General features: G+C 36.3%; 1 protein-coding gene across 1 annotated transcript in view; it reads left to right on the top strand.

The window, feature by feature from the left end:
• Window positions 1-12,765, top strand: part of LOC132551795 (kinesin-like protein KIF28P) — a 30,462-nt gene that overhangs the window by 8,904 nt on the left and 8,793 nt on the right. Inside the window, exons 6-12 of the mRNA XM_060215939.1 lie at window positions 3,079-3,190; window positions 9,503-9,610; window positions 10,746-10,876; window positions 11,047-11,117; window positions 11,350-11,410; window positions 11,686-11,853; window positions 12,131-12,252. Coding sequence (XP_060071922.1) covers window positions 3,079-3,190; window positions 9,503-9,610; window positions 10,746-10,876; window positions 11,047-11,117; window positions 11,350-11,410; window positions 11,686-11,853; window positions 12,131-12,252 — 773 coding nt within the window. The remainder of the gene's footprint in view (window positions 1-3,078; window positions 3,191-9,502; window positions 9,611-10,745; window positions 10,877-11,046; window positions 11,118-11,349; window positions 11,411-11,685; window positions 11,854-12,130; window positions 12,253-12,765) is intronic.

The raw sequence follows: 12,765 nt of genomic DNA on the forward strand, positions 1-12,765 counted from the left end.
GTTGATGTTTGTTGGTATTGTTGGTAGATTGAGTCAGAAGGTTGTTGATGTTTGTTGGTAGATTGAGTCAGAAGGTTGTTGATGTTTGTTGGTAGATTGAGTCAGAAGGTTGTTGATTTTTGTTGTATTGTTGGTCAGAAGGTTGTTTGTTTTTTTATATTGTTGGTAGATTGAGTCAGAAGGTTGTTGATGTTTGTTGGTAGATTGAGTCAGAAGGTTGTTGATATTGTTGGTAGATTGAGTCAGAAGGTTGTTGATGTTTGTTGGTAGATTGAGTCAGAAGGTTGTTGATGTTTGTTGGTATTGTTGGTAGATTGAGTCAGAAGGTTGTTGATGTTTGTTGGTATTGTTGGTAGATTGAGTCAGAAGGTTGTTGATGTTTGTTGGTAGATTGAGTCAGAAGGTTGTTGATTTTTGTTGGTATTGTTGGTAAATTGAGTCAGAAGGTTGTTGATGTTTGTTGGTAGATTGTGTCAGAAGGTTGTTGATGTTTGTTGGTATTGTTGGTAGATTGAGTCAGAAGGTTGTTGATGTTTGTTGTTAAATTGAGTCAGAAGGTTGTTGATGTTTGTTGGTATTGTTGGTAGATTGAGTCAGAAGGTTGTTGATGTTTGTTGGTAGATTGAGTCAGAAGGTTGTTGATGTTTGTTGGTATTGTTGGTAGATTGAGTCAGAAGGTTGTTGATGTTTGTTTGTAGTGTGTGTATTTTGTTTGATTATGTTTTTTGGGATTGTTTGTAGATTGAGTCAGAAGGTTGTTGATGTTTGTTGTTTGTTGGTATTGTTGTAGATTGAGTCAGAAGGTTGTTGATGTTTGTTTGTATTGTTGGTAGATTGAGTCAGAAGGTTGTTGATGTTTGTTGATGTATTGTTGGTAGAAGGTTGTTGATTGTAGTCAGAAGGTTGTTGATGTTTTTTGGTATTGTTGGTAGATTAGAAGGTTGTTGATTGAGTCAGAAGGTTGTTGATGTTTGTTGGTAGATTGTGTCAGAAGGTTGTTGATGTTTGTTGGTATTGTTGGTAAATTGAGTCAGAAGGTTGTTGATGTTTTTATATTGTTGGTAAATTGAGTCAGAAGGTTGTTGATGTTTGTTGGTATTGTTGGTAGATTGAGTCAGAAGGTTGTTGATGTTTGTTTATATTGTTGGTAGATTGAGTCAGAAGGTTGTTGATTGTAGATTGAGTCAGAAGGTTGTTGATGTTTGTTGATGTATTGTTGGTAGATTGAGTCAGAAGGTTGTTGATGTTTGTTGGTATTGTTGGTAGATTGAGTCAGAAGGTTGTTGATGTTTGTTATTGTATTGTTGGTAGATTGAGTCAGAAGGTTGTTGATGTTTGTTGGTATTGTTGGTAGATTGAGTCAGAAGGTTGTTGATGTTTGTTGGTATTGTTGGTAGATTGAGTCAGAAGGTTGTTGATGTTTGTTGGTATTGTTGGTAGATTGAGTCAGAAGGTTGTTGATGTTTGTTGGTATTGTTGGTAGATTGAGTCAGAAGGTTGTTGATGTTTGTTGGTATTGTTGGTAGATTGAGTCAGAAGGTTGTTGATGTTTGTTGGTATTGTTGGTAGATTGAGTCAGAAGGTTGTTGATGTTTGTTGGTATTGTTGGTAGATTGAGTCAGAAGGTTGTTGATGTTTGTTGGTATTGTTGGTAGATTGAGTCAGAAGGTTGTTGATGTTTGTTGATGTTTGTAGATTGAGTCAGAAGGTTGTTGATGTTTGTTGTTTTTTTGATATTGATTGTAGATTGAGTCAGAAGGTTGTTGATGTTTGTTGGTATTGTTGGTAGATTGAGTCAGAAGGTTGTTGATGTTTGTTTATTGTTGGTAGATTGAGTCAGAAGGTTGTTGATGTTTGTTGGTATTGTTGGTAGATTGAGTCAGAAGGTTGTTGATGTTTTTTTATATTGTTGGTAGATTGAGTCAGAAGGTTGTTGATGTTTGTTTGTATTGTTGGTAGATTGAGTCAGAAGGTTGTTGATGTTTGTTGGTATTGTTGGTAGATTGAGTCAGAAGGTTGTTGATGTTTGTTGGTATTGTTGGTAGATTGAGTCAGAAGGTTGTTGATGTTTTTTTATATTGATTGTAGATTGAGTCAGAAGGTTGTTGATGTTTGTTGGTATTGTTGGTAGATTGAGTCAGAAGGTTGTTGATGTTTGTTGGTATTGTTGGTAGATTGAGTCAGAAGGTTGTTGATGTTTGTTGGTATTGTTGGTAGATTGAGTCAGAAGGTTGTTGATGTTGGTAGATTGAGTCAGAAGGTTGTTGATGTTTGTTGGTAGATTGAGTCAGAAGGTTGTTGATGTTTGTTGGTATTGTTGGTAGATTGAGTCAGAAGGTTGTTGATGTTTGTTGGTAGATTGAGTCAGAAGGTTGTTGATGTTTGTTGGTATTGTTGGTAGATTGAGTCAGAAGGTTGTTGATGTTTGTTTGTATTGTTGGTAGATTGAGTCAGAAGGTTGTTGATGTTTGTTTTTATTGATTGTAGATTGAGTCAGAAGGTTGTTGATGTTTGTTGGTAGATTGAGTCAGAAGGTTGTTGATGTATTGTTGGTAGATTGAGTCAGATGTTTGTTGGTATTGTTGGGTTCAGAAGGTTGTAGATGTTTGTTGGTATTGTTGGTAGATTGAGTCAGAAGGTTGTAGATGTTTGTTGGTATTGTTGGTAGATTGAGTCAGAAGGTTGTTGATGTTTGTTTTTATTGATGGTAGATTGAGTCAGAAGGTTGTTGATGTTTTTTGATATTGTTGTTAAATTGAGTCAGAAGGTTGTTGATGTTTGTTGGTATTGTTGGTAGATTGAGTCAGAAGGTTGTTGATGTTTTTTGATATTGTTGGTAGATTGAGTCAGAAGGTTGTTGATGTTTGTTGGTATTGTTGGTAGATTGAGTCAGAAGGTTGTTGATGTTTGTTGGTATTGTTGGTAGATTGAGTCAGAAGGTTGTTGATGTTTGTTGGTATTGTTGGTAGATTGAGTCAGAAGGTTGTTGTTGTTTGTTTTTATTGATGGTATTGCTTATTTCAGTCACAGATGTATTTCTTGAACTTTTTAATTGATGGTGAAATTTTCTGTCAACAGCTGATGGTCTGATAGTAGTTCCTGTTGCCAGCTATGATGAAATCTCTAAGAGGATTGCAGAAGGAACAACCAATAGAACTGTGGCTTCTACTAACATGAATGCCACCAGCAGGTAAGGGATGTTAAGTTAATGATTTAAGGATGTATGCTACTGTAGTAAATACCTGGGCTCGATCACCTACACAGCTGATCACTGTAACATTGTATTTGATGTTCACCTTGATGAGGTGGTGTGTCGCATTAGGTCATTCTGCCCTACATATTGACCTTAGACCTACATTTATTTTATTCATACATTAAATATAATGATTGTCTAGGGTTTATCTCTTACACTAGTAGATACTGGAAGATTATATTTTGGGTATGGGTTCATCTTGGCAAAGTGGTTTGTAGTGTTTCAAAAGTAGGTCACACATACATTTTGACCTGCAACTTACATTAAAGAAAAGGTTTGTCTGTGCGCTATCCCCTACAATACTAGTCACAGGAACTTTAAACTTTGGGCATAGGTTCACCTAGGTAAGGCAGTGTGTCGTCTTAGGTCATTTGGACTTACATGAAAGAAAAAGTTTGTCCAGGCTCCTCCACTACTGGTCAAATTCTTTGGGGGACTGTACTATACTGAATTATCTTGTTATTGATGGAGTCTAAACTGTGGACATTTCTACCAACATCAACAAATATTGCTGTAAAACACAAGTTTGGTAATAAGCCAGCATCTGATGCTTTTTAGCAAAAATAACAAAACACATGATTTGATAATCCTGTATTAATTGATCTAATCCTTGATGTTGAAAAACGGATAATGCCTGCAGACTTATTACAGAATAGATCAAGAAGTAAAATTCAAAAGTTTAGAGCAATATGTCAGTTGAATGTGTATTACATTGAGCCCAAAGGGATTATTAAGTAAGCCTTGAATTGATGGTATTCAGGTAACGCATTTATCATGTTTGTGGTCGTTCAGCTGTGACCATTCGGAGATCAATGAAAATCTGTTCATTTACTCTCTTGCTATATTGATAAAGGAACTAGTAAGATTTCCTATAAAATTGGTTGTAGTCAAAGGAATCACCTTTGTGATGGTTTAAGAAATGTAAATATCCTGCTACCATTGATACAACAAAATTTTCATGTTATGTAAGATCTGACAATATAATAAGTGATTAGGTCCTAGTTTCACAAATCTTCCTTAACTGAAGGAAACATTAACTACCATAAGAAAACATTACAAGAGTTAAATAAACTTAAACTTAAAAAAAGTTTCCTTGACTTATGTAATGTTTTCCTATAGGCAATTTTAAGTTAAAGAAAATTCCTAAAGTTAAGGGTGGTTCATGAAATTGGGGCCTGGATGAGGTGTGAAGGAATAATTGATTTTAGAAAAGGTGATATATAAGGATGTTAGTATTCAGTGAAATAGCATATGACAGATTTCATGAAGTTGTAGATGACAAATGTAGGTCTTGATATTTATCATATCATTTCATATAAGAGGATAGTTCACAAATGTTTATCACATTGCTCTACATCTGCTAAATTAGATTAGCAAATGTTAAAGTAGGGTTTTGGCAGGTAACGGTCAGCCAGAAGAATTATGGGTGGTTAGAATGAACCAGTAGTATTTTGGGTGGTTAGAAGGAGCTAGCAGAATTTAGGGAGGTTAGAAGGAGCTAGCAGAATTTTGGGAGCTAGCAGAATTTAGGATGGTTAGAAGGAGCTAGCAGAATTTAGGGAGGTTAGAAGGAGCTAGCAGAATTTAGGGAGGTTAGAAGGAGCTAGCAGAATTTTGGGAGCTAGCAGAATTTAGGATGGTTAGAAGGAGCTAGCAGAATTTTGGGAGCTAGCAGAATTTAGGATGGTTAGAAGGAGCTAGCAGAATTTAGGATGGTTAGAAGGAGCTAGCAGAATTTAGGGAGGTTAGAAGGAGCTAGCAGAATTTTGGGAGGTTAGAAGGAGCTAGCAGAATTTAGGGAGGTTAGAAGGAGCTAGCAGAATTTTGGGAGGTTAGAAGGAGCTAGCAGAATTTAGGGAGGTTAGAAGGAGCTAGCAGAATTTAGGATGGTTAGAAGGAGCTAGCAGAATTTAGGGAGGTTAGAAGGAGCTAGCAGAATTTAGGGAGGTTAGAAGGAGCTAGCAGAATTTAGGGAGGTTAGAAGGAGCTAGCAGAATTTAGGGAGGTTAGAAGGAGCTAGCAGAATTTAGGGAGGTTAGAAGGAGCTAGCAGAATTTAGGGAGGTTAGAAGGAGCTAGCAGAATTTAGGGAGGTTAGAAGGAGCTAGCAGAATTTAGGGAGGTTAGAAGGAGCTAGCAGAATTTAGGGAGGTTAGAAGGAGCTAGCAGAATTTTGGGAGGTTAGAAGGAGCTAGCAGAATTTAGGGAGGTTAGAAGGAGCTAGCAGAATTTAGGGAGGTTAGAAGGAGCTAGCAGAATTTAGGGAGGTTAGAAGGAGCTAGCAGAATTTAGGGAGGTTAGAAGGAGCTAGCAGAATTTAGGGAGGTTAGAAGGAGCTAGCAGAATTTAGGGAGGTTAGAAGGAGCTAGCAGAATTTAGGATGGTTAGAAGGAGCTAGCAGAATTTAGGGAGGTTAGAAGGAGCTAGCAGAATTTAGGGAGGTTAGAAGGAGCTAGCAGAATTTAGGGAGGTTAGAAGGAGCTAGCAGAATTTAGGGAGGTTAGAAGGAGCTAGCAGAATTTAGGGAGGTTAGAAGGAGCTAGCAGAATTTTGGGAGGTTAGAAGGAGCTAGCAGAATTTAGGGAGGTTAGAAGGAGCTAGCAGAATTTAGGATGGTTAGAAGGAGCTAGCAGAATTTAGGATGGTTAGAAGGAGCTAGCAGAATTTAGGGAGGTTAGAAGGAGCTAGCAGAATTTAGGGAGGTTAGAAGGAGCTAGCAGAATTTAGGGAGGTTAGAAGGAGCTAGCAGAATTTAGGGAGGTTAGAAGGAGCTAGCAGAATTTAGGATGGTTAGAAGGAGCTAGCAGAATTTAGGGAGGTTAGAAGGAGCTAGCAGAATTTAGGGAGGTTAGAAGGAGCTAGCAGAATTTAGGGAGGTTAGAAGGAGCTAGCAGAATTTAGGGAGGTTAGAAGGAGCTAGCAGAATTTTGGGAGGTTAGAAGGAGCTAGCAGAATTTAGGAAGGTTAGAAGGAGCTAGCAGAATTTAGGGAGGTTAGAAGGAGCTAGCAGAATTTAGGGAGGTTAGAAGGAGCTAGCAGAATTTAGGGAGGTTAGAAGGAGCTAGCAGAATTTGATATTTTGGGTGGTAAGAATGAGCAAATAGACTATTGTGGGGATAGAACCAGGCAGTGGGATTTGGAGGCATTAGAACCAGGCAGTGGGATTTGGGGACATTAGAATCAGGCAGTGGGATTTAGGGAGGTTAGAATCAGAGAGTGGGATTTTGGGAGGTTAGAGTCAGGAAGTGGGAATTTGAGAGGTTAGAATAAGGCTGTAGGATTTTAGAAGGTTATACTCAAGCTGTAGGATTTTGGAAGGTGACAATCAGAGAGTGGGAGTTTTGGAAGTTTAGAATCAGGCATTGGGATTTTTGGAGGTCAGAATCAGGCAGTGAGATTTTGGGAGGTTAGAGTCAGGCAGTGAGATTTTTGGAGGTTAGAGTCAGGCAGTGAGATTTTTGGAGGTTAGAGTCAGGCAGTGAGATTTTGGGAGGTTAGAGTCAGGCAGTGAGATTTTTGGAGGTTAGAGTCAGGCAGTGAGATTTTTGGAGGTTAGAGTCAGGCAGTGAGATTTTTGGAGGTTAGAGTCAGGCAGTGAGATTTTTGGAGGTTAGAGTCAGGCAGTGAGATTTTGGGAGGTTAGAGTCAGGCAGTGAGATTTTTGGAGGTTAGAGTCAGGCAGTGAGATTTTGGGAGGTTATAACCAGGCAGTGTGACTTTGGGAGGTTAGAATCAAGCTGTGGGTTTTTTTGGAGGTTAGAACCACGGTTTGAGATTTCGGGAGGTTAGTATCAGGCAGCAAGATTTTGAAACGTTAGAATCAGGCAGTGAGATTTTGGGAGGTTAGAATCAGGCAGTGAGATTTTGGGAGATTAGAGTCAGACAGTGGGATTTTGTGAGGATAGAAACAAGCAGTGAGATTTTGTGAGGATAGAATCAGGCAGTGAGATTTTGGGAGGGTATAGTGAGGCAGTGGGATTTTGGGAGGGTATAGTCAGGCAGTGGGATTTTGGGAGGGTATAGTCAGGCAGTGAGATTTTGGGAGGTTAGAATCAAGCTGTGGGTTTTTTGGGAGGTCAGAATCAGGCAATAGAATTTAATGGGAGGTTGTAATGAGAAAGATTTGCATTGGAAATTTAGATATATCCAATTGATAATGTCATATCTTAATCTAAAATTGAGATTTACAATAGAATTGAGTTTGAAATGTTGGAGAGTTTGCTTACATCACATTTATGTTTGCTATAGAACTTTGATTACCATGAAGCAGGTGTTCCTGTGCTTCTTTTGTTTACTTAACAACATGTTTGCTATCTTGTACCATTTTGATAAGAGCCTTGTGCACTAATGCATGTGTAACCAATGACTACAAGAACACTGCATTCAGGGCCACTCAAAGCGTGTATGTTAGGTACACGTAGTATATTGTAAAACTCAAGTACACATTTTTTTCGACATTACAAAATAATCTGAGTGATTTTTCCTCATTTGAGCTGATCAATGTTATGTGTATAAGCATTGAAGACAGAAACATATTAGGCCAAGTATTCAACCTGTTTAGTATACTCTCTAGCTCTGTCGTCTGCTGTGTGTCTGCTGTGTGACACTATCAACGCTCATCATGCCTGACTAATGCTCCATACACACTACCTGTATGGCTACCATGGCAGTAACCAAATATTTGGCAACCTAGCTTACAACCTTTCATTAAGTTTGCAAATGATTGACAAAAAACTAGTTCCCTGTTAATCTGAAGGCTTTTTATTTACATTTCTCTCTTAGACAAAACTTTAAATTGGATGTAAATCTATATCATGGCCGTCATGTGTGTCTCACTTTCGGTGTATTATATCTGTTGCTGATTTCGGTTCATTGGATTTATCACGCAGTATTATAAGTCCTTTATTATACTGTTGTACTGTAAATCAGTCAATGAAACTGATCAGCTTGCAAAGATTAGGGACCAATTTATTGAACTTGTAACAAAAACATGACATGAAACCATGTGAGAAAAAAAAAATCCCTTGTATAACCAAAACAATTTATCTTTCCATTAAAATTCCCCTTTGTCTCGGATATATTTATGGCAGTTTTGAATAATTATTACCTCAAAGTGCCATAATTGATGGTAGAGTATATCGTATGACATTGTGTACTAAGGTTATAATTTAGATCTGTGTTGAGTTATTGATGCATATCCACAGTCATGGTTCAGTAATTAAGATTTGTTTATAGATGATTGATGGCTTTTGTTCCAAAGATTTTTATTAAACAAGATCACCACATATCAGCCATTTTGAAAAGATTGATGGTTGTGTACTGTAGGTCAGAATGCTCTGTTCACATATTGACATATTGTGTGAGTCCCTCATCACTTTCAATTGTTTACATTTGGGCCTGTTCTGTACAGATCATTGATATTCCAATGCATCTGATAGCTGAAGTATTTAAACAAAAACAAAATAAAATCAATAACGTTTTCCTCATTTAGATGTTGAGATATTTTTGCTCTGTTTTCTATAATCTTGGTCATAAAAAAATACTTAAGTGTTATTATGCTTTGTCAACCAAATGGAAATTGTCTAGGCATGCGTTGGTGAACTTCCTTTAAAAGCTTCCTGAATGTTTTGTCAACATTGTATCAGTACAGTTGAGTGTAACAAAACATTTTGAATTCTATTTTAAAATCTAGCTTGATATTTATCACAGTTATGAACGATTTGAAACAAAGTTATCTTGTCAAATTTTGAGATAACGTGAATCTGTGTCCACCTATGCAAATAACACATCAAAAGTGTGAGATCTCTTGATAATGATTATCATGTGTTTGTAAAGTCTGAAATCACTTTCCGTCAGCAACAGCTGAGAGCTATCAAAATAAGTAATATCTATTCCACTTCTACATGATAAAAAAGATTAATGAAAATACTAATAGTTTTACTGATATGTTCATGACATGTCTTGGCATTAGTTGCTTCAAGAAAAAAACACTTGGTATGGTGTGAGAGAATTTGTTCTTTTGTTGGATTAATCAACGCTAAATTGATACGAGATGGTATTGATATAAAGAGGTAAATGAATTGACATCACTGGTGTTTTAACGTCACTCACAAACCTGTCACACTTGAAATCTTGAAATTACTTCCTGATATTAATTTATACAGACACATTTCTTGATATAAATTGGAAAATTGTGTAATTATCTGTTAGCCTTTTGTCAAGGTAAAATTTCTTTTTTATTTGTTTTCAGTCGAGCTCACACCATTGTTGGGATTACATTTCAACAGAAATTTATCAATGCTGCTGGGGAAGAAACCGCCAAAACAGCTGTTGTCAACCTTGTGGATTTAGCTGGCAGGTAAAAATCCTGTAATCACTAATATTGTGGTACTGATATATCTGTAATTTACCTGTGAGTGATAGGAATTTTGTTTGCTATATGATAGTACTATTTCGCTGTTTGCTATATGATGGTACTATTTCGCTGTTTGCTATATGATGGTACTATTTCGCCGTTTGCTATATGATAGTACTATTTCGCCGTTTGCTATATGATAGTACTATTTCGCTGTTTGCTATATGATAGTACTATTTCGCTGTTTGCTATATGATGGTACTATTTCGCTGTTTGCTATATGATGGTACTATTTCGCCGTTTGCTATATGATAGTACTATTTCGCCGTTTGCTATATGATGGTACTATTTCGCTGTTTGCTATATGATATTACTATTTCGCTGTTTGCTAAATGATGGTACTATTTCACGGTTTGCTATATGATGGTACTATTTCGCTGTTTGCTATATGATGGTACTATTTCACTGTTTGCTATATGATGGTACTATTTCACTGTTTGCTATATGATGGTACTATTTCACTGTTTGCTATATGATGGTACTATTTCACTGTTTGCTATATAATGGTACAATTTCACTGTTTGCTATATGATAGTACTATTTCACTGTTTGCCATATGATAGTACTATTTCGCTGTAATTTCTCTGTCAGTTGATTTATGATTTGTTTGTTTGGCATTTTTTATCTTCTGGTTTCGTTGTCATGCATTTTTCAGTCATTTTCTACTCCATGAAATTTATATTTTTGTGCGAATGTGTTGATATTATCCTTGTGAATCAACACCTGGTCTCGTTAAGTTCCTAACTACCCATCTGAGCCAATAATGAAAGGTGAGATTGCAATGGAAATGGGTTACAGACAAAGGCTGATTAAAAAATGATGTGTCTGCTTTTCTCTGTTACTGATTGCGATATCACTGTTATTTTTCATAACCTAATAATTTCTCAAAAACTGAAAAGAAGATGGTTATGATGTAACGATTCTTAATCAATTCTCCATTGATAACATAACATTGATGAAAGTGTTTCTTTTTCTCTGTTGATGATAAGAAAACTGTTGATCCCTGTGATTTTACTTTAAGTGAAATGAGTTAAATGGTGAATATAATAATGTATTTTCCTTGTCACAATTTCTTTAGTGAACGAGCAGAGAGCACAGGAGCAACAGGAGATCGTCTGAAGGAGGGTGCCGCTATCAATCAGTCATTATCATGTCTCGGCAACTGTATCGCAGCCCTGGCAGAGAAATCTTCAGGGAAAAACACCCGAGGTATCTAACATTTTCTATTTTTGTTTTATTGACCTTAAAGTATCAGAACATGTAGAAATTAATTATTGTTGATGGTATGTTGATCTTTTTAAAGATTTGACTTTTTCCAATGACCTTTGTTAGCACGATCTACATAGTGTTGTAATATAATGTATTTGTCCCCCTTTCAGTACCATACAGAGATTCAGTCTTGACTAAACTGCTCAAGAATGCCCTGGGAGGTAACAGTAAAACCATTATGGTAAGTCATTCACTTCCGAGGCCTATTGCGGGGGAAAATAATCATTGGAGTATTTTTAAATTAGACTTTACTTTTCAAAATCATCTAATGCATAATTACATATTGTATTTATTCTTGTTTTTATTTTTTGTCTGAAGATAAAGATGTTAGAACTGTGTGTGAAAAAATCATGTTTTAATGGCATCATTTCATTTTGTTACTATGTTTTTCTCACCATTTTATTTGTTTACAGATTGCAGCTTTGAGTCCTGCTGATGTAAATTTTGATGAAACTCTATCCACTCTTCGATATGGTAAGTCTTGTAGTCTTAACTCAGGCTCGTTGAATTTATATGTAAGCATCCATCCAATATAGTAATACTAAATTTTTGCAGCAGAAAGCAAACATTTTTTGAGTTTTGATATTTCACCTGTAACATAAAATAGATAGATGATATAAAATCTAGCTTGGCAAATACATGCCATTTAGTCCTCTTGTTTCTTTCTTTTTGGTTATAAATTTCCCCAAATAAAAAATTATAGGAAAATCTGGCAGTTTATACATTGATCGTCTCCCTTTGCTTTACAGCTGACCGTGCAAAACAGATAAAAACTACAGCTTCTGTCAATGAGAGTGCTACAGATAAGCTGATCAGAGAGCTTCAGGAAGAAAATGAAAGACTCAAAAAGATGATGGAGTCTGGAAATTTTGAGATGATCAAACAAGATGATGATGATGATGACTTGACAGATGAAGGTGATTTATTACTTTTGTTTTGCTTACAAGAATAATTTCTATTTGTGGGTCACACATTATACCTTAATCTTTAAGAAGTTCATGGCAGATCAGTCAGATTTAATTTTTTTTCTCCTCCCTTTCCAAGACCCTCAATTCCCCTCCCCCCCCCCCAAAAAAAAAAAAAAAAAAATTCATTAGCACTGTCGACAGTTCCAATAATTGCTTTTTGTTAATCTTGTATGCTATAGGATTTTCACTAATCTCCTAAAACACTGTGCTTGTTTGTTGATTACAGAAAAGAGGCAGGAAAAAGAAGATCGTGAGTCTGAGTATGCTAGTATGCTGGAGAAAAACAAACGCGAGATGGAGGAGATGAAGAAATCCTTCGAGCAGAGACTGGCAGAACGTGGTGATTCTGTTAGTATTTCTATCTGTCATTCTCTCTTTGGAGGTTTCTTGTTCCCTTTTTTGGGTATTCAAAGAGATAGTCTCTGTCAAAACTTTACGATAATTGATCTGAATGAAATTACGAAGTTAATCATTCTTCTGTATGGATACAAATGACGACAGTTAACACAGGTAATTTATTAGAATTGAGTTAGAATGTGTGGAGAGGATAAGCTACTCTAGAGTTATTGAATTATTCCTGCTTATTACAAAACATTAGGGAATGCTGGTCGGATAGCCCTGTGTATAGATGTTACAATGTTTTCATTGTCACTGAATTGTTTAAGACTATCAACTATCTATCTAACAATTATATTTATAATGTGAACTTGTAAATTCACAATTTTATAGATTGCCAAGAAAGTGAATTGATATTCTGTGTATAGTACAAATTTTTTCATACCCCTTGAAGATGGTTAGTAGTTGCAGCAGATATTCAAAGCCTGATAGTTAGATTACACTGGCTGTTTAAAAGACATAAAG

The sequence above is a fragment of the Ylistrum balloti genome, unplaced genomic scaffold, assembly GCF_031769215.1.
Source record: "Ylistrum balloti isolate Yb309-2 unplaced genomic scaffold, AGI_CSIRO_Ybal_v1 Utg370214, whole genome shotgun sequence".
NCBI classification, from domain to species: Eukaryota; Metazoa; Mollusca; class Bivalvia; order Pectinida; family Pectinidae; genus Ylistrum; species Ylistrum balloti.